This window comes from Thermobia domestica, unplaced genomic scaffold, assembly GCF_964235325.1.
Source record: "Thermobia domestica unplaced genomic scaffold, izTheDome1.hap1.1 HAP1_SCAFFOLD_149, whole genome shotgun sequence".
NCBI lineage: Eukaryota > Metazoa > Arthropoda > Insecta > Zygentoma > Lepismatidae > Thermobia > Thermobia domestica.
In genome coordinates, this window is record NW_027655897.1 from 150424 (window position 1) to 176029 (window position 25606).

Genomic DNA, 25606 nt, shown 5'->3' on the forward strand with positions numbered 1-25606 from the left:
TGAGGCTCGAAGAGTAGATGATATTGCAGAAAATATATTAACTCAACTGTCTGACAAAAATCAACACTTAGAGTGGTTGTCTTTGGCCCTGGATAAGTCAACAAATGTTTCAGATGCTTAGTTGTTACTTTTTATTTTTATTATTTTTTATTCGATGGATAGATGAAAATTATGAAATACATGAAGGGCTTCTTGACATTCATAGCATTCACGGCACGATCACTGGAGAAATTATTTTAAAATAATATAAAATGATGTTCAAAAAACAATTTTCAATGGAAAAAAAGTGTATCACTACCGATGGTGGCAGAAAAATAAGTGTGGGAAAAATAAAGGTGTCGTTGTTTTCGTGTCAAAGGCCGTAGAAAATAAAGGTGTCGTTGCTCTCGTATCAAAGGCCGTAGAAAATGACGGTGTTCAAAACCATTAATCGTACCTTACATCATTCATCAACAGTCTTTGTGCGAAAAATGCTTGGATATAAGTTTTTAAAGCCAGTCATGTCAGCTGTTAATTACATCAGATCGTATGCGCTCGTTCATCGTCAATTCCTCGAGTCGATTGAAGAGATTGGAGAAAATTATTTATTAATTGTACTGCAGTACGTTGGCTTAGCTGCGGAAAAATTCTAACACGATGTTTTGAATTCTGAACAGTAATCGAAATTTTCTCGAATGAAAAAAGTTGTCCTCTGGGTGAGTTACCAACAATGAGTGGTTATGGAATTTAGCACTTTCTACATATTTAACTACACATATGAATGACTTTAATTTAAAATTACAAGGGGAAAACCAACTTATGCCTGATTACCCCATACACCCACATTACGTCTTTCGACAAAAATTTTGTTTCAAACCCAATAAAAAAAAAAAAAGTTTAATATATATCAAATTAACACCGACAACGTTTGGGAGGTGATTTCTGACACCAAGATAAGACAAAAAGTATAGACCAACCTGAGTGCACGAATGCTTCCTTTCGAAGTTATAGGCTGCCGAAAACAGGCACGAATTTTACAGGTCTATAGCTCCAATACTATGAAACCTACCGTAGTAGGCTCAAGACTTCATTTAGGAACTAATATGAGCCACATCCAAACATCCATGTTTTAGAATCCTAAGGTACTCACGAAACAATTTTTATAGAGGGAGTTTGGCTGCGGGCATATAATTTAAAGTACTCACCAACTACCTCTATAAAAAATGATACGGAAGTACCGGAGAATTCTGAAGCTTCGATATTTGGATAGGTCACATACTAGTTCCTAAGTGAAGTCTTGAGCCGACTACGGAAGGTCCCATAGTATTGGAGTTATAAACCTCTAAAATTAATATTTTCATATTTTCGGCAGCCTATAACTTCGAAAGGAAGCATATGTGCACCCAGGTTGGTTTATACTTTTTGTCTTATCTTGGTGTCAGGAATCACCTCCCAAACGTTGTCGGTGTTGTTTTGAAACACCCTGTATATCATTTTAATATATATCAAGCATTCAGTCATCAAACTGAGACTCCATTTCCGGTAGAATTTGGAACTAAAGGTTTGGGTGCTTTAAGTCTCGTTTTTCAGATTTTGATGCAATTGCAAACGACATCAAGATTTTTCAAAATCTTTTTAACGACGCCATAGAAGCCCTTGCCACCAAATCTTCAAATGGAAATGACTGATTTGCAGTGTAGCGATACTTTTAAAGAAAAAATATTTAAATTCATCATTGCCAGAATTTTATAAGTCTTCCACGCGCAAAATCCAATCGTGAATCGAAAATGCTAACAATTCATAAGTCTGCTATTCTTTAAAAAAACACCCTACATCTATTACACAGTTTGATCAGTTGCATAAATTTGCTCGTGGCATTCCTTTTACTTTCGAACTACTTATTTGTCTGAACCTTCTCCAAAATTATATATAAATGTAATGAAAGATCCAAGTTAACTGATGAGCATTTGAAGTCGCTGCTGATAATTTCCACTAGTAAATTTGATCCACAACTACAAACAATTGTAAGTGGAAAGTTACAGCTGTATAAATCTCATTAATCATAATTTAAATGTTTAATTTCATTATGCGAATTACCTATGTATGTCACTTATTGTAAGATTTTAGGATAAGTCACATATCTTTAGTTACAGTTAAAATGTTCAATTTCGTTAGGTATGTCAGTTATTCTAATATGACTAAGGGTTTCTTATTGGTTGTATAAAAACATCTGATTGTTATTTTGTATGATTTTACTTAGTAAATTTTTTAACTTAATCAAAATAAATTCTGACGGGCCTGATTGGTAATGCTCGCGGGCAGTTGTTTGGAGACCCATATTTTAAATAATGACAGATGAAAATAACACAAACAAACAGGGCCGTGCCGTGGAAAATCAGCACCCGGGGCGAGAGTATACGACGACGTTCCCATACGTATATTCCAAACAATTTTTCGTATCTTTTTTCCTTCTTTCTCTCGAATTTTTCGCCCCTCTTACTTCGGCGCCCGGGGTCGTCGCCCCGCTCCCCCCACGGCACGGCGCTGCAAACAAATACAGCCATTTCAAATCTGAGATTAATTATGTGAAATCCTTCACTTCCTTATAGTTTTAATTGCTACTGAGCAGTGATGAAAATTTTCCGATTCATGAAAACATACTCCACTTATTCCTACATCGTTGTTTAGTCGAGATGTGAGGTGGAAAATTTTCTTCTATATTTTTCCGGAAAATTTTCCGTTCTTAACAAATATCAGTGATTAAGTAACTATTCGTCAGTATTCATAAAATTGATTGAATTCATATATAGAAACGTTAAAAAGTGAAAGATCATTTAAAGAATCTGAAAATTTTCATGGCTCAGACAATTTTCAGTACGATGTAGGAACTAGTGGAACAATTTTTCATGAATCGAAAAATTGTCCTGTACAGTGATGAAAATTTTCCGATTCATAATAACATACTCCACTTATTCCTACATCGTTGTTTAGTTGAGATATGAGGTGGAAAATTTTCTTCTATATTTTTCCTGAAAATTTTCCGTTAACAAATATCAGTGATTAAGTAACCATTCGTCAGTATTCATAAAATCGATTGAATTTATATATATAAACGTTAAAAAGTGAAAGATCGTTTAAAGAATTTGAAAATTTTCATGGCTTAGACAATTTTCAGTACTATGTAGGAACAAGTGGAACAATTTTTCATGAATCTAATGAATAAGTGGAGTATGTTTTTATGAACCGGAAAATATTCATGACTTTTAATAAATTGAAATTTTAAATAATAGAATGGGATATTTGTACTCTACGAACTCGATGTATGTTCTCTGCACTTTGCATACACACACACACATAGAGAGAGAGAGAGAGAGAGATAGATAGATAGATAGATAGAGAGAGAGAGAGAGAGAGAGAGAGTTGAATTGAGTTGATTTTGAGTTTGACGTCCCTTTCAGCAGCGAGACTATATAAAACGGTACCAACTGATTAACGTGGAATCCGAACTACATGAGCTCCCGCTGGGAATCGAAGCCAGGTTTTCCATGCCAAAGCAACGAAGGAGCTCGCAGAGCAAGAGAGAGAGAGAAACACTGTAAAATTTTATTTCCCAACTTGAAATAGAAAATTTTCCGGTTCCCGAAAGCTAATTGGAAAATTGTAATTTGTTGCTGACTAACTTTCCTCTACTGAAATTCAACTTTGTAGCTCTATGTGGAGTTAAATATAGTGGAAAATTTTCCACCTAACATCACTATACATAATATCCAAAATTGTCCGGCCTCTGAAAAGTGTTTTCCACTTGTTTCTACATCGTGATGAAACTTTTCCGATCTATGAAAATTCCTTTCACTTGTTTCTACAGAGCAATAAAACTGTCCGATTCACAAAAAAGTTGTTTTACTTTTGCTTCAAAATGATGGAAACTTTCCGACTCATAAAAAGTTCTTCAATTTTTCCATATAAGGCAGAAAATATTTCGATTCATGAACAATTGTTTAACTTGTTCCTTCATAGTACTGAGAATTGTCTGTCATGAAAATTATCAGATTCTTTAAACGATCCTTCACTTTTTTAACATTTCTATACATGAATTCAATCAATTTCATGATTGTTGAGGAATTGTTACTTAATCACTGATATTTGTTAAGAACGGAAAATTTTCCGGAAAAATATAGAAGAAAATTTTCCACCTCACATCTCGACTAAACAACGATGTAGGAATAAGTGGAGTATGTTATTATGAATCGGAAAATTTTCATCACTGTAGGACAGACAATTTTTCGATTCATGAAAAATTGTTCCACTAGTTCCTACATCGTGCTAAAAATTGTCTGAGCCATGAAAATTTTCAGATTCTTTAAACGATCTTTCACTTTTTAACATTTCTATACATGAATTCAATCAATTTCATGATTGCTGAGGAATTGTTACTTGATTTTTGTATTTTTTTTTAAAACGGAAAATTTTCCGGAAAAATATAACGGAAAATTTTCCACCTCACATCACTACTACTGAGTCATTTTTTTTAAAAATTAATTTAAGAGACAATTATTCTTGGCAAGAGCAATTTAATTATCATCACCTTACGGCATGTAACATACAAACTTCCATCATCCGTTTATTACTTTTTCAATACTTACATCTATTAAATATTGCATTAATTTTTAGTATCTTATACAAAGAAATGTGTTCTGAGTAAAATATAACCTTAACAAGAATTCTAACATATCAAAGGTAATATTACGTAATTATTCACATGGTAGTTGATAAATGTAACTTCCTTTAAGGGAAGAGAAATTTTGTTAGGATCTGTACTTCAAAGCTATTCCATTACCTGTTGGATATCAATTCCCTTTGTATACTGATAGTTGTACGTATCAAACGTTAAGGAATTCTGTCTGGAACCAATGGTAACATCCATTTCGATCTGCATTTTGCTCGGAGAATTTGGCCTTGCTGAAAGATAAAATAAAATAAAATTTTAATAAAATAAATTTTGAAAAAAAAAAAAAAGCAGTAAACACTGAAAGGAAATAATAACTTTTAGGAAATATAAGCAACCCTGGAAGAAATAACGACCAAGACTTGCAATTAGATATCTTTTCTTTGAATTCACCTTGCAGGACTTAGAAAATACCCGAATAAAACCAGGTGCTAGATTCGAGCCCGGAACATCCAATCGTGAAGCAAAAATACTAACAGTCAGGGGTGTAGCCACGGGGAGGGGGGAAGCATTGGGGCCAGGCCCCCCCAAATGATTTCCTGGCCCCCCTAATGACCAGATGTTAAAATATCATCGTGAGATTTCCTCGCTTCAGTCATTTAAAAATAACAAAGTTTACATGTGATTAATAATTTACGGTAAAATAGTATGGAAAAATAGTATTTTATCATACCGATCACCAAATAGTATGGTATTTCTTCCTTATAGCGATCCGAAAATAGTACGGTATACTTTTTGTGACAGCAGATTACACAATTTACGGCGATTTGTATTTGACAGTTTGAAGACAAACGTTTTGTCAAGGTACTATAAATTCTACCATAAAACAATGGTATTAAACTAAATTGTAAGTACATTATATTATTTATATGCTGTAATTAGTGTTTTAAGAAAACTTTTTTTATCAGATGGAAGATTTGGTGAAAAACAACGTTTTTATTCAGTTTTTCAGTTTGGATTTAATTTGCTTTTTTAAATGCTATTTCGTGCAAAACAGAAAGTGAGATAAAGCTGTTAATAAAATAATTATGTCTTTTTAGTCACTAATAATAAATACACATTTTTGTCACAAAATCTTAAATAAATTAAGTGCAATTTCAAAGAAAATCAGTCTTATGTATAAAAGTAACCAAGAAAGTGCTGTCGGTTTTTGTGGAGGCCTACGATAATTGGCCCTCACACCGTGAGTTGAATGTGGATGGAGATAAGGCGAAAGTCAGTTCTTGATGTTTATATATATCCAACATACTACCTGGTTGTGGCAGTTCAGTTACACCGTGAACTTGCGTAAGGACAGAGTAAACATAAAACCACCAGGAGCGTCATAGGGCGTGTATGCTGTACGAGTTCAAACTGGGGTCAAACGCCGCAGCAGTGTGGCGGAAGATATGACAGGTCTTTGGTGAGGGTGTCGTGACTGAGCGGACACTGCAACGGTGGTTAACAAGTTTAAGGACGGTGACGAGACACTCGAAGACACACCATGTGCCGGAAGACCAAGACATGTACAAAATGTAGATCTTCAGACAGCAATTGAGCCGAACAGTTACAAGACATGTGAAGAACTGCACTACCCTGATGCCGTAAACGTCGCCAACATCTAGTGGCCCATTTGCGGTAAATGTCGATCGTCGCTATAGCGACGCGTCCAGGAATTGCCGGTAGTGTCCCACTGGCGGCAAGGTTTCGTCGAGTCGAAACATATATCATTAGTCGGGGTGTTGAAGTTACCATCGCGTAGCAGCGAGAACTTCGGTTATGTCCGCGCTCCTTAGATTCTTCGCGGAGAATCGCGAAGGGACCAACACGAACTATTGCCAGTCATGTGCGTGCGGCTATTATTATATATTATTTTACCTGACGAATTGTTCCTAAAGTGAGCTCCGAGGGTCAAGAATAACCTCTGCCTCAACATCATGAAGTGAAAAATCTTGAAATAAGTGCGATAATTGTATGAATTTAGATGACAACTGTCGTCAATAATTAGAAAGTGAGTATGCGAGAACTATGAAATAAAGTAAATAGACACGCGTCATTTTGTTACAAAACTACATGGCGAACACATGAGCACTCTGATTGGCCAAATTAAAAAGATCTTAACGATATATCCCTTTACAAGCGACGTTTCCTTCATCCCCTTCGTAGCGAAGTAGGAAGAGAGCTCGCCTAGTAATCATAAGGTTGGTGGTTCGAGTGATCTTCGGGGTAATTTTTTTGATACTTTTTAAAAGTGTTTTTTGACTCACCTTAATGTAACTAAATCTCACATATAGCCAATTTAACATATTTTGGGGGAGTAAATTTGTGGTTCATTGGCGTTTTGTCGCGTCTCTGCCGCTGGTGGTATAATTTTCAAAACGGGAGAGGGGCCACCGGGGATCGTCGCTGCGGCGCCGCCAATGTTTGGTGAGATGTCGCTAATTGCCCATTTGTGGTCCACCGACGCTTACGCCATGGGGAAAATTCAGTGTGAGTGGCGAAACCATTCGGCAGCACCTTCATCAACTGACGAAACACTAGAAGTTGGGTCGATGGGTCCCACATAAATTGACTCCGGGTCAAAAGGCAACGCAAGCAGACACCTGTCTTTCTTCGCTGTCTCGTCTGAGGAAGGAGCCATTTCTGGACAGTGTTGGCATGTGATGAGAAGTGGGTCCTGTGCGAAGTTCCGCGGCGCCGTCATCATTAGTTAACATCCCATGAACGGCTCAAAAGAGCCGAAATCAGCACTGCACTAGAAGAAAGTCCTCCTGTGTGTTGATGAACTGCTCGCGTCATCGTGCATCGGGAACTGCTACCAGCTGGTCATAGCATCAATGCAACTGTGTACTGTCAGCAGTTGAGCCGTGTTCAAGAGAAACTCAAAACTCTGGAGCCAGAAATTCTGAATCCCAAAGGGGTCCTTATGTTACAGGACAACGCTAAGCCCCACGTGGCTGGATGATTCGGGACACCATTCTACGCCTTGGATAGGAAATACTATTGCATCCGCCATACTCCCTAGACATTGCACTGTCCGATTATCATCTGTTTCCTTCCTTGGACAATCACCTTAAAGGATGGCAGCTCAAATTCCTAGTAGAGGTGCAAAATGCACTTGATACCTTCTTCGCTTCACGGTCCACCAACCTCTACCGCGATGGAATCCATGGCCTTCCAGAACGTTTGCAGAAGGTTGTCTATCTATTCTTGATCTTCCAGGTACGTGTTAGGTGACATATGAATGTTCGGAGGTGGTGGGTGAGAAAGCGATAGAACTTTCTTGGTTACCTTTATAGATAGGTTCTGTATATTGAAATAGTTATGTGCAAAGGTATAATGTTTGGTCCGGGGCAGTAGTTCTTGGTTAAATATAATAAAAACTATTTGTAATATAATTTATAAAAAATTAATAAATAATAATAATAATAATAATAATACAGTGAAACCTCTACTAACGGACACCTCCCGTAAAGGACATATTTTGTAATCCCCAAAACTGTAATAGGAAAAAAACATATTGGCAAATCTCTCTAAAGCGGACACTCTCTAGTACGGACACGGACAGTCTTTTCTGTCTTTCATAGGTATTATTTACCTCCATATTACGGACATTTTCTCTAGAAACAAGTTGAAAAGTACATTAAAAATACATTTAGTAATTCATACATGTGTCATCAAGAAGCATTGTGACAACATTTTGCCTCCTGGGCCGCGGTGGCTCAGTGGTAGAGCGTTCACCTCTGGTGCTTGGGGTCTCGGGTTCAATCCCAGCCACCACCAAGTGAACTTTCTGGTGGACAAACATCGTGTGCGTGGGTTTTCTCGGGGTTCTCCCGTTTCCTCCCACTTTCTTCATTTCTCATAATCACCGTCTCCTTTAGCCTAACCGGCATAACTGTGGGACGTAAAACTCAAAAGATTTCATTTTTTTTTCATTTTGCCTCCTCAACTTTGACTCAGCAACCCAGACGAAATCTCTGTTTAAAAACACTCTCATGTCCTTGGCCTGCATTCCACTACCACCCAACTTGTTTTAGACACAAAAGTGATTGACAGTTGCTTGCCGTTTGGGATGACACGTTATGCTACTGTCCCGCTGGAATCTCCAACCAAGCAGAAGACAAGTTTGGTATTTTTTGCCCGCGTGTACACATAACGTACGAAAAAAGATATTGCTGGACTACAATTAACCCACAAATTAAAGCGACATACTGAAAACTAATAAGGAGCGATAAATGTAAAGCGCAGAAAACTATAACATCTTATTTCCATGTTGTGCCTGGAACATAGAGTATTGGATGGCGGAGGATAATGCAGGTACAATAACATTTTTGTAATATTCGTAAATACATGATTCATGCGAAAATATCTTTTTCTAATTGCATATTATATTCTTTAGTAATTTACGTAAGAAAATATTGAAACCTCTTTAAGGCGGACACCTCTCTATAGCGGACAATTATTGATTCCCCACGGCTGTCCGCTTTAGAGATGTTTCACTGTAATAATAATAATAATAATAATAATAATAATAATAATAATAATAATAATAATAATAATAATAATAATAATAATAATAATAATAATAAGCAAAAAACAGTGCTTTTAGTTTTCCGGAAGGAACCAAAATTTTTCAGTTTTTTCAAGCTTCAAAAACACTAGCTGCAACACTTTTTTTTTTTTTTTTTTGTAGATTGTAGCTGGCCCCCCTTCAAAAACGACGGACCCTTCCTATAGAAATCTGCTGGCTACACCCCTGCTAACAGTTAATGTAGATCTATTTTCTTACAAAAATGTAAATGTTGTAATATCCCGCACATGGTTTTATTTACTAGCAACGGACACGTGCTCATGTTTCTAAACCAATCATATGCGTCCTACTACAAATTACTACAGTGGCAGTCGATAGGGCCACCAGCGCCACCGCCATACGAGTGGAGAAGCTATAAAACCAAGAAGATTACAGCGACTACTCAGACAACACAGATAGTTAACATATACAGATAGGTTTTTGTAACTTAAATTAAAATATAAATTATTAATTTATTAATACAGACATTTTTACATGGATTTTCGCCACCCTTCTCAAGTGGTTTTGCCATGCAAATACTATTGCATGCAGCATGACCGATACAGGTTTTTTTTCCTGGTTTCCAGGTTTTTTATCCCTCTATCAAGACAATAAAATCTTCTTTCGCGCTTTCCTATCTTCTATTTTACCCTTCTTTCTTTCTATTTACACATTATCCACAGATACGCGAGTAAACGTCTTTCGAAAAAGATAGAAACCGCGAGACACACCCACCGACAGCAGCTTTAGGTTACTAACTGCATTGGGGAGAGGCATGTAGAATGTTGGTTGATGTCTTACCCACTATCCAGGGCGCGGGCTTTCCCGAGGGGCGTCCTTATTTTTAACTTTTCTGTTTCGACTACTATCAGTCTTTGGCTGATCCCTCCACTCCTTTAACTTGCTGGGAGCTCTAGGCCTCCTTTCCTGCCCACTTAGTGCTCGGAACTCTGTGGGACTCCTAACCTCAGCCACCCAGCTTTCGTGGAGCTTTGTGGCTTTCAAACCTCCCTCTGCTTGCGTGGAGCATTGAGGATCCTAAATTCACTCCACCTAGCTTGCTTGAGGCTCTGTGGAGATCCTTCCCTCGGCTGCTTGGGCATTGAGATACCTCTCTTTAACTACCTGTAGTATTAGTGAACTATTTATATTCCAGTGATTCTGTATTACACTATTCATAATAAGTGGGAGAAACGTTTTCGGGTATAATTTAGTTCTACCTATACCTGCATACGCAGAACTTTTCAATTTTTTCAAGAATAACACCCACCATTTCCTTTAAAAAGAATAATTTCATATAGGATATTTCGAAAACTTCATTTTCTTCGAAGGACATACGTGGATTAAGCTAAAAAGAAAGGATAAAAGAAAGAAAAGAAAAAAAACATTAAAAATTGCAAAGCTGAAATCAACGAATAATTTTAAAGTCTTTCATTTACACGCAATGGAAATCTTCAAGACCTGCATTTAGATTTTTTTTTTTCATATCTTTTTATTTCTTAAAACAGAAGTACTGGTACGTTTCCGGTTGCTATTTTTGAACCAATACATATGGAAGTTAAAGAATAATGATGAAATAATGAAGTGAATGAAAACGAACACAAGCACAGAGTCGTTAACACATGTAATGTTTGTCCATTACACAGCTCTTATGACTTTTTAAAATTGTGCTTATTAAATATGCAGATTAATTTTTAAAAATGTATGCATAATATTATCAAACTGCGAAATACATACTACTATGGTGGATTTTTATATTTTAATCACCTAAAAAATAAATCTAAATGGTGGGATTTTCAGCCTATAAGGGACTCTTGCCAGCCAGCCCAACGCTAATTATCAACATCCTGCTTTTTCGATACAACCTACTCTTAGTACTTTCAATTACCAACGTTGCATTCCTTGTTTACTTTAGAAGGGAATAATCACTACGAGTATAATACACTATTTTCTGTGGAAATTTCAAGACTATAGGCTATTTAGAAATTTTCTCGAACATTTTCAAGTATTTCAGCTTAGGACTATATAAAATGCAAATGTGTCAACTTCAGCTTAAACCCTACAAAATATATATTCTAGGATGTAACACATATAGTTCTATAATTAATCCAGATAGAACGAGAAATGTAAGTGTGAAATAAAAATTACAGTGTAAGTTTCCGATCTATAAATATCACATAACAGACTTACATTTCAAGTTTATACTTGGTGGTCCCGAACTTCCTTTACTTCTTCGGAACAGACTTGAGAAGTACCCAGCTTTCAATGAATCGATGAGAGTTGACTTGCCAACACCAGAATGACCAAAAAATTTCACTTTTATCCTTGAAATTGGTTGCGCAGTTGGAATCAATTGACTTATATATTCTTCCCTCTGATGTTCCTTTAAAAAAAATAAATAAACAAATATGATAAAATATAAGTTACTTTGACCTAAAAATCTATAGTTTCATGTTACTTAAAAAAACTCCACCTATTGAACCTATAGATGAGCTTGATTTTTACACACTGATCGCAAGTACAACAGAATTTGATTGAGGTAATGTCCATTAATTTCAAAATTCAACTTTTAAATAGTGTGGTATGAAATAATTTAGAAGTTTATCGAGGTGAGTACTATCTCCAAGATATATACCACAAACATTCATTAGTCAATTACTCGAATATGCATGAGGTAATATAAGGGTTTTGATCGGCGCAAATCTGTCATCAACATTAAGGGTGACGGGTAAGACCGTTCAAATCATTTTTTTAAGCGATGTTCAAAATATTTATGAAGTTGAAAAACAATGCTGTGGAGGATTAGGAGAGCAGAGTTTTCTTCAACATTGGAAGGCAAGCAGATTTGCGGCTTATTCTTGGGGTTGGGGGGTGGGGGTGGGTGACACTCGTATTATGGTAGATGAATCTGATTTCTGATGTGAACTTGTTGTATATTATACAGCAAGGAACATCAATTTAATCTCACTTTCTTTTGTGGCAGTCGGACACAAATCATCACATTTCTCCCCCAAAAAACACATTTCAAATCGAATTCTTGGGGGGACAGTCCCCTCCAGTTCCAAGATTGAGGGGACATGTCCCTCTCACCCCCTCGGGATTTGCGCCAGTAGGGTTTTGATCGGTAGCATAAAATATGTATCGAAGAAACATTGTTTTATTAGTAACATTTTATACTAATTTGCTGTTTATCTTTAGAAGTGTTTTGTATGGTAAACGGAATGCAAATAAGCTAATTTCTCTTTCATTTTTTAAATGTTTGGAATTCAACATTTTTTTTTTTTTTTCAGCCAACGAGGTAATATAAGAGACCAGATGCAGCTTAGTATTATATAGTGCTACATTTAAAATAATAGGGCGCGTGTTACAGCAGTTTTTAATATTTGACCTAGAATGAAAGAATAAGGGTGAGGATTACAATTATAATAAGATGTCTATATCTCGGATTCTCGAGAGACCCGTTTAGCCATCTGTTGAGTTGTTCAACACTGTTATGGACGAACTCTTTCATAAGACAGAGGCCGCGCATGTTTCCAGATTGTTGCTAAGGATAAGTTATGGTTCGTTAAAAATCCGAATGCAGGAATAAATGATGAGTGGATATACAGTCATTTAAAGTAGACGACTGTATCCTCACGGACTGGATGGTTTTCGATATCTTATATATTACTTTACAGTTCAAAGTGGAAGATATCCGCATCTTTCAGAGAAGTATTTGGATCTATTATTAACTCGTTCAAGTAGAGTTCGTTTAAAACCAAGCCAAAAGCTCATCCTATTAATGGCTTATCTACTGCCTATATTCTTTTCTAGTTGGACGGTGGCAGAGGTTAGTAAAACGATAGACGGGATAATTAGGAAATTCGTTAAGAAGATCCTGCCTCTCCGTATGTCCATTTTAAATGGTATTTATTCTAGAAAAGGGGATGAAAGTTGTGCATACCATATGTTCGGAATGTTGTAAAACGGAGTATATTGAGGAATTGGATTAAACTCTTAAGCAATAAGAGTGATGTTATTTGAAAACTTGCAATGGAGATCAAATTTTGAAGATTTTACTAAGGGTCTGGGTAACGAGACAGGAATAAAGGGAACAGTTTTATCCTTTATTTTATATATATATATATATATATATATATATATATATATATATATATATACAGGGTGTTAATTTATTATGTAGCCAAAATTCACTGGTGAAATCTTTACACCTAAACAAACAAACAAACAAAAAAAAAATCCATATGAACATAGAGCGAAAAACGCGTTGTTTCAAAGTTACAGGATGCCGAAATCAAGAAAATTGTAACTTTGAGACTGCCTAGCTCGAAAACTATGAGGGATATCAAAGACGCTTAAACAAATATTAGAGGAACTAGCACGTCTATTTAAATAACCACGTTCCAGAGTTGGGTTGTACCGGCGCATATGATTTTAGAGAGAGAGAGGAGAAAGAGCGGAACCTATACCGCAGCTCCCTCTATAAAATCCATTGCGCCGATATGTCTCAACTCTGAAACATGGTTATTTACACAGACAGCGTACTAGTTTCTTTAATAGTCTTTAACCGCCGTTGATATCTTTCATAGTTTCCGAGCTAGGCAGACTCAAAGTTACAATTTGCTCGATTTCGACATCCCGTAACTTTGAAACAACGCGTTTTTCGCCCAATGATCATATGGACTTTTTTTTTTATTGTTTAGGTGTGAGGATTTCACAAGTGGATTTTGGCTACATAATAAATGAACACCCTGTATACATACATACATACACACACACATTATATATATATATATACCTAAAAAGCAAAAGGAATGAGTTCGATAAAAGGGGTGGGATTACAAGTATTATAATAAGATGGCCATATTTCGGAATCCATCAAATTTAGTATTTATTTGCCTTTGTAAAATAATTAAACATTGTTAAAGCGTTTTTCCATCTAGAAGGGAAAAAAGGAAGTATATATATATATATATATATATATATATATATATATATATATATATATATGAGAAACAGGCACAAGAATTACCAAAGAACTTAATGAAACCACCAACAGATGTCAGGTGTTGACCGATACCACAGAACAAGGCTTGTTTACTTTTAAACTAACACAAGTACACTATTTGTTCCATAGATGGCAGTACAGTTGGCTGTATTGTTTTAGTAAAATTTTCGGATAACCAGAGCATTTTAAATAAATACTTTTAAGCATATATTTTATCTTATAATGATTGTTATTGAATTAATGAAAGTTATTACTTGAGCAATGCATTCATTTTAACAATTACTACATTATAACTTTCTTCTTACAGTACATTATTGTCAAACTGGAATACTAAGGAAATTTTAAGGATCCACTAGACAAGATCATACTTCACAGGATCATTTCTGTAGTATGATTGGCATGTGTCTTTATCGAAAGATGAAGTCACTTAATCCACGATGATGAGATACAGTTGCTTTTCCTGAGCGTGAAGCCGATCTACAGTTCATTCGAACTGTTTGGTCATTGATGATCGCACCCATTTCTCTCTGAAGTGTGGAGGGAAAAGCAACTTTCTGAGTGGCTAAAAAAGTAAATAAATAAAACTTGATCAACTCCAATGTGAAAGGTACTACGGCCTCGTACTTCTGTACAGAATTTAATGTTCCTTTTCCTATCTTAACTATCTAAAAGATCAGACTTTGTATCTCAAGATAACGCCCATTTTAAATAAAATTTCTTCATCTCCCACAATCATGTTAAATTAAATCATTGTAGGCCTGTAGGAAATGCCCAATAATTTGGGGTGTAGATGTCCCATATAAATAACATGTGGAGAATTTTTCAGTTCTCTATAGAACCACTCTAAAGTTGGATTTTTTTTTTAAATTTTTGGTAATTTACTTAGGTAACGCTAACGACAACGTACAAACATACTGAATTTCAAGTTTTTATTCCAATTCCAAGTGCCAAAAATATGAGATTATAGGTCCAAAAAAGATCCGTTTAAATAATATGGGGAATTTCTTTATCCCCAATTTAGACCCCCTAAAAATTAAAAATATTCACTTTTGGCAATTTTTCTCTGGGTTACTCCCAGAAAGCTAGCTACAATCATGCCAAATTTCAATTTTCCACGTGAAACGGAGGTACCCCTTTATGTCAGTTCATGTAGTTTTATATATAGTTAGGACTAGTCTTTGGCTAGCTGGGGCGTCCAGACATCCGCGTTCGCTCTGCCTACGGCCTCGTGTTTCTTATGTATCAGCCTTTGTATCAAGAGTGAATTTTGTGCATTTGCTCTTAACATTTCCTGAATTTTGGCCTAGCTTGGAGCTCCATCCCATCACACCCATGTTTACTCACCGTGCGGCCTCGCGCCTCTTAATTCCACAATTTTACATAATTTCAAGTTTTTTTTTCGTATTTCAACTATCTAAAAGATTACATTTTGTATCCCAAGAAAACGCCCATTAAAAAAAAAATATATATATATATGGGATTTCTTCATCTTCCCTTTAGACCCCTTAAAAACTAAAAATATTCACTTTTGACAATTTTCCTGTGGGTTAGTCCTGGAAAGCTACAATCATGCCAAATTTCAACCCTCCACAGCAAACAGAAATACCCCTTTGTGTCAGTTCATGTAGTTTCATATATAGTTAGGATTAAGATACAGGGTTAAAGGTGCTTCGTAATGATGTCCATACGAGACGTTCGAATTTCTTGCGAAATATCGAGTTATGTCGAATTGTATATGAAAGGTTCAGAAGGAGGATCACAAGATATTTCCCATAGTAATAGATGGGGGGAATTTACCATTTTTTTTTTTTTTTCATTTAGAGTGGGGGTTCCTTTTGCGAACCCTGGTTTAGATGCACCATTTGCAGTATCGTACCATATGACCTATGAGTAGTAAATTCGACTATGGAAAAATTTATGTGGTGCCCCCATGCTTGATGCCCTAAGCATGTGCTTATTTTGATTTATGGTTAACCCAACACAGACTACTGTCCCTATTTTTATTGTATAAATTATTACATTCACGTCGGGCCTTTCTTGCGATTATTGCTCCTCAGATAGGTTTTTTTTTTTTTTTTTTTTAAACAATGGTAACCAATTTTTGTAACAAAGCATCTAGGAACTTTTGGATAATCTAATATTTTATGAAAATATATGCTTACAATAAACGTAACACATTATATGTAAGTCATTTATACACTTCTATATATTTTGGCAGTATTATGTAAATAATGCATTTTGCACACATTCAAAAAGTTCGACGAAAAATACAATCAAATGTTTGCATCATTTTAGTTGCATTTTGTGTAGATGATAACCTTTGTAGTGAAAAAATGAAAATAATAATAATTTACGAAATATTTTTAACGTTTCTGAGGTATCTGATCTTCCATTTCAGATCTTTCCAAACAGCATACTTCCCTTTTATCAATTATACTTTTCGAAAACCTTTCTGTTGTTCGAAAGTATCCCAACCACAAGCGTTTTATGTCCCAAAATGTGAGAAAAACGGAAATAGTAATAGACTATTGATCCATATACACTGTGTGTTTCTTTTACAAATAATCTTCAGATAATCTCAATCAGACTGAGTCTACTCGGTTATCTACAATTCTTAAGAAACCAATGTATATCTCGCAGTTCAGCACGTATAATGTTTCAGCGTCTGATAAAGCATAATATTTTAGCTATATTTATTAATTTATTTTACATATTTACACCCTGAAAGAAATGTGACCCAGAAATCGAGAAATTCCTTTACCAACAGTAAGATTTTTATCTGGATAAAAACCTTCCATATATATGCCTAGTAAATACTATGCAATACTAAAAAAAGACTTATTTTGTGGAAAGGATAAAAATTTGCTCTGTACCAGCAACATTGCCATCTCGATTTTTTTGCAAGTACATGCGAGAAGAATCAAATTGTATAACTAAGGAATAGAAAGACGCCAGCAGAGATTCCTGTAGCGTACCAACTACGGAAACTGCATCCTACCTACTAGACGTGTTTCGTTCACTGAGGAAAAAACATCACACTCACGTGACATGAGAAGACCCGAATGTGTTATAATTAGTGGTGTCCATGTTTTATCCAAATTTAATTCATAAGAGTTAAAAATGTTAGATTTTTTGTTTCAATGAAAACCTTCGAACACTTCCCATCCCATGTTATTTTATGATGAATTTAGTTTTGGTGTGCGCAAGGTTCTTGTATATTGTCATGTTTAGGAAGGCCTGATATACACATATATTTTTATTTGCTCAATTTTTCGTTCCTAACGTGTTTTATGTTATATTTTGTATTGTCAATGCATGAGTCATTCCATTCACAAATCGCTTCGTACACTCCTGATGAAGAGAAGAAATCAATGTAGTAAAAATATCTGTAACCAGTTAATTCTTTCTCTACATTCTCTATGTTATATATGCTGTACAAGAATCATTGAAAAAGCTGTATTCTACGGTTCAAGATAGTAATAACAAGTAACAACACTCAAATAAATTTATCGCTACCTAAAATTACTAAAAAAGGATTAGCTATCAATTTTATCCAAAAATAAGTAGGAAATCATTATGTTATTTATATTGGACACCTTCTACAACTCAAAATGTTTAGGAACTTTCGGCAAGATAAGAACGATGAAATTTGGCATGATTATAGCCTTCTGGTACTAACCCACAGGAAAACTGCCAAAAGTGAATATTTTTAGTTTTTAAGGGGTCTAAAGGTGGGAGATGAAGAAATTCCAATATTATTTAAAATGGGAGTTATCTTGAGATACAAAGTCTGATCTTTAGATAGTTAAGATAGGAAAAGGAACTTTAAATTCTGTACAGAGGTACGAGGCCATAGTACCTTTCACAATAAAGTTTTATTTATTTTTTTAACCACTCAGAAAGTTGCTTTTCCCTCCACACTTCAGAGAGAAATGGGTGCGATCATCAATGACCAAACAGTTCGAATGAACTGTAGATCGGCTTCACGCTCAGGAAAAGCAACTGTATCTCATCATCGTGGTTTAAGTGACTTCATCTTTCGATAAAGACACATGCCAATCATACTACAGAAATGATCCTGTGAAGTATGATCTTGTCTAGTGGATCCTTAAAATTTCCTTAGTATTCCAGTTTGACAATAATGTACTGTAAGAAGAAAGTTATAATGTAGTAATTGTTAAAATGAATGCATTGCTCAAGTAATAACTTTCATTAATTCAATAACAATCATTATAAGATAAAATATATGCTTAAAAGTATTTATTTAAAATGCTCTGGTTATCCGAAAATTTTACTAAAACAATACAGCTAACTGTACTGCCATCTATGGAACAGATAGTCTACTTGTGTCAGTTTAAAAGAAGTAAACAAGCCTTGTTCTGTGGTGTCGGTCAACACCTGACATCTGTTGGTGGTTTCATTAAGTTCTTTGGTAATTCTAGTGCTTGCCTCGTTTTTCTCTTATATATAGGCCTTAGAGCCTATATTCCACAGATATAATACTAAAATGGCATTCCTTCCCAAAAGAATGGGAAGCTCTTGCTGTGTTTGTTGATTCAATGTTAGTAACTGATAGAAACTCTTTTTCTTTATTTTTAACACTAAAACAGTAAGTTCTTTGTAATATAAAAAATATACTGCACTCACATTCTTTAGCCTATTTAAGAGGTCCCCAATATCATTGTATCCTTGTTTGAAAGCAGAAATTTCGGCTTTTATACCATCTCTATTCTTCTGTTCAATATTGCACCCAGCCAAACAAAGGCATCTGTAAAAAAGAATTAACACTGAGTTCTAACAACACTCAGTTACATATATAAAAACTAAATACCCTTACTTGCAAATGTTAATTCCCAACTACTCCATTACACCTTTTCATATAATAATATTATAAAATGTATCCGAAATCACTAATGAGATTTAGACCGCCATAATTTTGATAGAAATCATGGTGTTTCTCTAGCTTGCATGGAGAAGATTTATTTGTAGCTATAAAGGTAACCAAGAAAGTTCTGTGTTGCATTGGCCCTCACACCATGAGTTGAATGCGAATAGAGATAAGGGGAAGGTCAGTTGTTGGTGTTGGTATATTCAACATACAACCTGGTTGTGGTAGTTCAGTTACACCGTGAACTTGCGTAAGGACAGAGTGAACATGGGACCTTCACAGAGCGTCATAACGGCGTGTATGCTGTACGAGGGATCAAACGCCGCTGAAGGGCCAGGAGATATGCCAGCCTTTGATGAGGGTGTCGTGACTACGCGGACACTGCAGCGGTGGTTTAACAAGTTTCAGGACGGTGACGAAACACTCGAAGACGCACCACGTGCCGGAAGACCAACAATTGTACAAAATGAAGATCTGCAGGCAGCAATTAGGCTTTGGTTTGATTTATTTTAAAGTCCTACGATTATGTCTGCTAAGCTAAAGGATACGTGGATCTATTGATTATAGTGAAATTCGAACCACTTTGGTCGATCAACTGTTCTCCCACCGGGAATCGAAACCCGGATCATCAAAGCAGCAAGTGAGGCGAACAATGGTTAGACATGTGAGGAACTGGGACTACAATTCAGTGTGAGTGGAGAAATCATTGGCAGCACCTGCATCAACTTGGGGAGCACTATAAGTTGGGTCGATGGGTCCCCCATGATTAATCCCAGGCCAGAAGGCAACGCGAGCAGGCACCTATGTGTCTTTGCTGTCTCGTCTGAGGAAGGAGCCATTTCTGGATAGGGTGTTAACATGTGATAAGAAGTAGGTCCTGTACGAACTTCCACGGTGCCGTCATCATTAGTTAACATCTCATGAACCGGTTCCAAAACAGCCGAAACCAGTACTGCGCCAGAAGTTTCTTCTGTGTGTTTGGTGGACTGCTCGCGGCATCGTGCATCGGGAAGTGCTACCAGCTTGTTAGAGCATCAATGCAATTGTGTACTGTTAGCAGTTGAGCCGTGTTCAAGAAAAAAAATCAAAACTGGAGCCAGCACTTCTGATTCGCAAAGGGGTCCTCCTGTTACAGAACAACGCTAAGCCCATGTGGCTAGGATGACCCGGGACACGATTCTACGTACGCCTTGAATGGGAAACACCATTGCATCCGCCATGCCCCCGGACATTGCATCGTCCAATTATCACCTGTTCCATTCCTTGGAGAACCACCTTAGAGGACGCCAGTTGAAATCTATGAGAGGTGCGAAATGCACTTATTACCTTCTTCGCTTCACGGCCCACCAAGTTCTACTGCGATGGAATCCATGGCCTTCCAGAACGCCAGCAGAAGGTCCTCGATGCTGATGGGGACTACTTTTGATCTTCCAGGTACGTCTTATGTAACATATCGATGTTTGAAGGTGGAGGGTGAAAAAACGACCTGAACTTTCATAGTTATCTTTATAGCATTATCAAAATAGAACGATCAAAGTTTTACTTGGGTTTAGAATGTTTCTTGACTTCTCAGGTATGTGGAAACCATAATGTAGGAAATGAAAATATTTCTGATTCTCTGGAATTTAAGCATTCATATTTAGGTCTTCCTGGAAAAATATGAAATATCAAATTTGGACTCCTTAGAAATTAAAACTTCAATACATATTTTTGTTATTTCTAAGAGCCCCAGTTGGCATTTTACTGACATTTATTCTTCATCTTAGAGAAATATATTTTGTTTAGATCAGGCAGGTCAAACTCGCGGCTCTTGATTTATTTTCTCTGACTCTCGGTTTACCTCGAGAAAATAAACCAAAAATACATATATGTATATATATTTTGCTAAAAGTGATTTACATCGAAAACATGTTACAAAACCTTTTTCATAAATCAAGTCTGCAATATTTTATGGCATAAAGCAGCGACAATTTTCTGTTTTCTTTGAAGATTCGGGAAACATGTATGTCTGGGCTTCCCAATTACACAGATTTATAGTGGCTAATCTGTTCCACGGTTCTGAGAAGGTTCTGGAGCTTGAGAGATGAAGTTCGCTACATTTTGGAAATGAACGAACGAAACACCAGCTTACTGACAGATTTTATATGGTTACAAGGTCTGTCCTTATGCTCAATATTACAAAAACGAATACCAATGATCAGGTTTAAAACTTTCGAATCCAAGTTATTGCTCTGGAAGAAACAGTTAGCAGAAACTAGTTCAAAGGAACCTGTTTTGTACAGAACATACGCCGAAAAGCTTCAGCATTACCGACTGAATTCGAAGAAAGGTTTCGCGACATCAGATCTATCGAAGATTACCTATCCTTGTTTACTGCCTCCTTTTCAACCGATGTGAAAGTGCCAGTCCATTTACAGATGGATCTAACACATAAATTCAGTATGACGCAAATCAAAAACAGACATACATTCATTTGATCTTTGTTCTGAAAATTGCTAATGTAATCAGCGTATCTCCAGACTCAGAAAATTGGTATCACGAAAAGGATGACAAGTGTTAGGCAAGAAACTGTATACACATACATATATTGCCCAAAATTCCTTATGGGGCTGCGGTGCCTCAGTGGTACTGCGTTCACCTCTGGTGCCTGGGTCATTGGTTCAATCCCAGCTCGCACTACGTGAGCTTTATAGTGGACAAGCATCGTGTCCGTGAATTTTCTCGGGGTTCTCCCGTTTCCTCCCACTTTCTTCATTCCATCATTCATTGAATTCTCATCATCACCGTCTCCTTTAGTCTAGCCGGCATAACCGTTGGACGTAAAACAAAGATGTCATTTTTCCGAATTTCCTTATGTCCCTTCTATTACTTAAAGAACCATAGTATTAGGTAGATTTTGCATATTTACTTACTTTTCACCATTATTATTATTAAGTATTCTGCCTTTTGGCAGGTCCTGAGTTTTTTTATTTTTATTTATTTATTTATTTATTTATTTATTTATTTTTTTAAAGATTTGGGCCTGGAAATGTTATTTCTCGATCTTCAGCTTCCTCTTTTAACTCCCAATATTTTCTTCTATTTTTCAAACCATCGATCAGTTGTGTTCCTTTTCTTCCTATTTCTCGCTTTCCTTCCATCCTCCTTTCTATAGTAGTATGAAGAAGAATTTCTTCGCAAGATGTGTCCAATCCAGTTGGCCTTCCTGCGAAGGATGCTGGCTAGAAACGTCCTCTTCTTTCCAATCCCTTTTAAAACGTCTTCGTTTGTTTGTCTCTCTGTCTCTTTAATCTTTCCCATCTCCTCCAACACCACATTTCCAAGCTCTCTAAAAATTTCTTCTCTAATTTAACTTCCGTAATGCCGAAGCCTCTGAACCATACAGTCCAATGCTCTCTATATAGCACTTGACCAATTTTTTCCTTAGTCCAATATTGCGCCTGCTGGTTAAGAGTGATCTTTACGAAACATGATTAAGTATGAAAATGGCTTTTTCTTGTGGCCTGCACTGTTGTACTCTAATGATTATTTGGTCTACTTGATGTACTGAGTTTGACTGTCTGGTTTAGACGATAGGCTAGCAGCACCACTATAAATTATTTTCAGTTCTTTTGGAGGTGGTATGGTTGGCCCACTCCATGCTTCACTAGTTAAATTGAGGGAACAATAAACAAGAGGGAATAACATCTTAAAGGTAAAAAAAATATACGTAGGCTGATCAATGAAGACTGATGATCAGTTTTTATGACGTGAATACAACAGCAAGACACAGAAAACGAAACACGTCTATGTAATGGGAGAAGCGACGAATAGATCAAGCAAGTTTGAATGTCATGACATTAGAAATATGACCTTGGCAGCCGTTCAAGCACACGTAATTTCAGTTTCGCATAAGGTAACATGGAAGTGACACGCGAAGAACAGTACAGTGCATTGAAATTCTGTTTTCGCTTGAAGAAAACAGCGGCTGAAGCATATGCGATGTTACAGGAGGCGTATGGGGAGTCTGTTCTTCCCTACAGCACAGCGCGAAAATGGTTCAAAATGTTTAAAAAATGTTTAACGGTGGGTGACAATCAACTTCAAAGGATGATGGACCAGTAACTGCACTGACGGGAGTGAACATCAACACTGCTGCTATGATAGTGAGAGAAGATCGTGGATCGATAAAAGAACTAGCGCAAAGAATGGACATTTCATTTGGTTCCGCTCATACGCTGCTCACAGACAAACTGCATATGTCACATGTGTGTCCGCGGTGGGTTCCACGATTGCTCATTCCCGATCAAAAGGCTGTGCGTATGGAGGTTTATTCGAAGTGGAAAACAAAGCTGCAAAACGATCCCATGTTTCTGTCGAAAATCATCACTGCCAATGAAAGTTGGCTTCATCATTATGACCCTGAATCCGAGCAGCAGAGTTCTGTGTGAAAGTCTCCTTCATCACCAACACTCAAGAAAGCGAGAGCGGTTGCTCCTGCTAACAAAGTTACAGTCATCTCATTTTTCGATATTCGAGGCATGTCCCAGTACATACAAGTGTCACTGGAGTGAATTATAAGGGTGTATTGCAAATCCTCCAAGGTCACATTCATCGGAAACGACCACATTTGAAAGAATCAGGATGGATGCTACACCATAATAATGCCAGGCCCCATATTGCCAATGTTATTGACTATCTTGCAAAGATCAACGTTCCATATGTACCCCATCCTCCATATAGCCCTGATTTAGACCTTGTGATTTCTTTCTTTTTCCAACTTTGAAGAAACGCCTCCGGGGACGGTGTTTTACACCTTTACGGCAATGTTGAAAACTAAGGAGGCGATTTTGAAGAATCTGTCAAAAAATGGCCCCCAGCATGTCTTTGATAACAAGTGCATTGCATGTAATGGGGACTATTTTGAAAAATACCATCATCATTTGGAGGATTAGTACAGGTAATTATGCTTGTTTCATTTATGATAACTCTTTATTGATCATTCCTCGTAGAATATCTCTGGGAGTATTAATAGTAGATATTTTACTGATACGGGCTCAGATCACATTTTCGTTTCACTTAAAGAGTCCTTTCTTTCGGATGTGGTAAACCTATTCCAAGTTTCATTTATACATTCATGTTCATATTGTATCATATGCAGTTAGAAAGTTTTACCTTGAAGTAGCCCCCCCTTGAATAGCGGGAAGTTTAAAGGAAAGAGCATTTGCTCCTCCTGACCCCACTCCCGCAAGTTTTGGCATTTGCAACACTACCTGAATAGGTAGCTAACGTCTTTCACTTGTATGTAAAATGTGTGACTGAAATTGTGAATTCTGATAATTAACCTCACTTTTAAGGTAATAGACCGACTTTGGCTACGACTCCCCGTTAAGTTGGCCAGATTGTACCCTACTATACAGCACAATATAAAGTATCATTTTGATAATCATCGACTGACGATTTAGACCACGGTTCTATTGGGTCAGATATTCGTATAACATCTGGACAAACAAAACTCACAAATTAACTGATGTTCATACATGTGATTATGTTACTTCCATTCTATTCGTACGAATAGGTGTCTATTAGCACCAATTAATTTGTTTAATTCTCGAATTGGTGAGAGTTAGCACGACCAAATTTCCTCCGAATTCTGATTTAGTTTAACCGCTACCTTGCATATCATTTTTACCAATAACTTTTAATGTTGATAAAAAACTGAGGAAACGGTCTTCAGGTCTTCAAATGACGTCACGTTGTAAAGAGTAAGTTATTTTAAATTATATTTTGTTTTCTTTCTAAAATTACAATGTACACAGTATTTTCAATTACAATGTTTTCATATACAAAAGTGCTTATATTTCTATCATCTTATTACTAGTAGCTTTTTTATATTACTGATGTGTATGTTTTATATCTACTATTATTATTATTATTAGAGCCCGGAGTTCCATGCACAAACGAACCCCAAAATATGCACGAAAACTATCAAAAATATGCACTAAAATATGCATTTTAAAATTTAACATATCGTCGGCGGCAATTCAAAACCTGCTATGTGCATTTTGCAGGAGAAGCGAAAAACAGTATCCTGGTTAGCTTTTTGGCTTTATAAAAGTGATGTTATAAGTAATATTTGATGCTGCACGTAACTGGTACCTTCTCAAGTTACTTGAAAAGGTATCAAGTTACGTGCAGCATCAAATATTACTTATAACATCACTTTTATAAAGCCAAAAAGCTAACCAGGATACTGTTTTTCGCTTCTCCTGCAAAATGCACATAGCAGGTTTTGAATTGCCGCCGACGATATGGACTAAGAAAATAAAGTGTCAGTTTCTTTCAAAAATATCTTATCTTAGTGATCTCTGTTGCAATGAACTATAACATCTTCCTTAGGTTTTCTTCTGTCAACCCTCTGCGTTTATCAGTAAAAAATGTTTTGTAGGTCGAAAAGTTTCTTTCTGCATCAGC

At 36.3% G+C, this 25606-nt stretch overlaps 1 protein-coding gene and 2 non-coding genes across 6 annotated transcripts in view; 1 reads left to right on the forward strand and 2 right to left on the reverse strand.

The window, feature by feature from the left end:
* LOC145676400 (death-associated protein kinase 1-like) overlaps positions 1 to 25606 on the reverse strand; it is a 397918-nt gene that overhangs the window by 54252 nt on the left and 318060 nt on the right. For all 4 annotated transcript variants that reach the window (XM_081747256.1, XM_081747257.1, XM_081747255.1 and 1 more), the window contains 3 exons: positions 18913 to 19033; positions 11448 to 11640; positions 4817 to 4938 (listed from right to left, as the gene is read on the reverse strand). In XM_081747256.1, coding sequence (XP_081603382.1) covers positions 4817 to 4938; positions 11448 to 11640; positions 18913 to 19033 — 436 coding nt within the window. The remainder of the gene's footprint in view (positions 1 to 4816; positions 4939 to 11447; positions 11641 to 18912; positions 19034 to 25606) is intronic.
* LOC145676403 (small nucleolar RNA U3) lies at positions 14624 to 14828 on the forward strand. The gene has a single exon (XR_014129389.1). It is a non-coding gene; the product is annotated as a small nucleolar RNA U3 (small nucleolar RNA).
* LOC145676402 (small nucleolar RNA U3) lies at positions 18156 to 18360 on the reverse strand. Its single transcript, XR_014129388.1, has one exon. It is a non-coding gene; the product is annotated as a small nucleolar RNA U3 (small nucleolar RNA).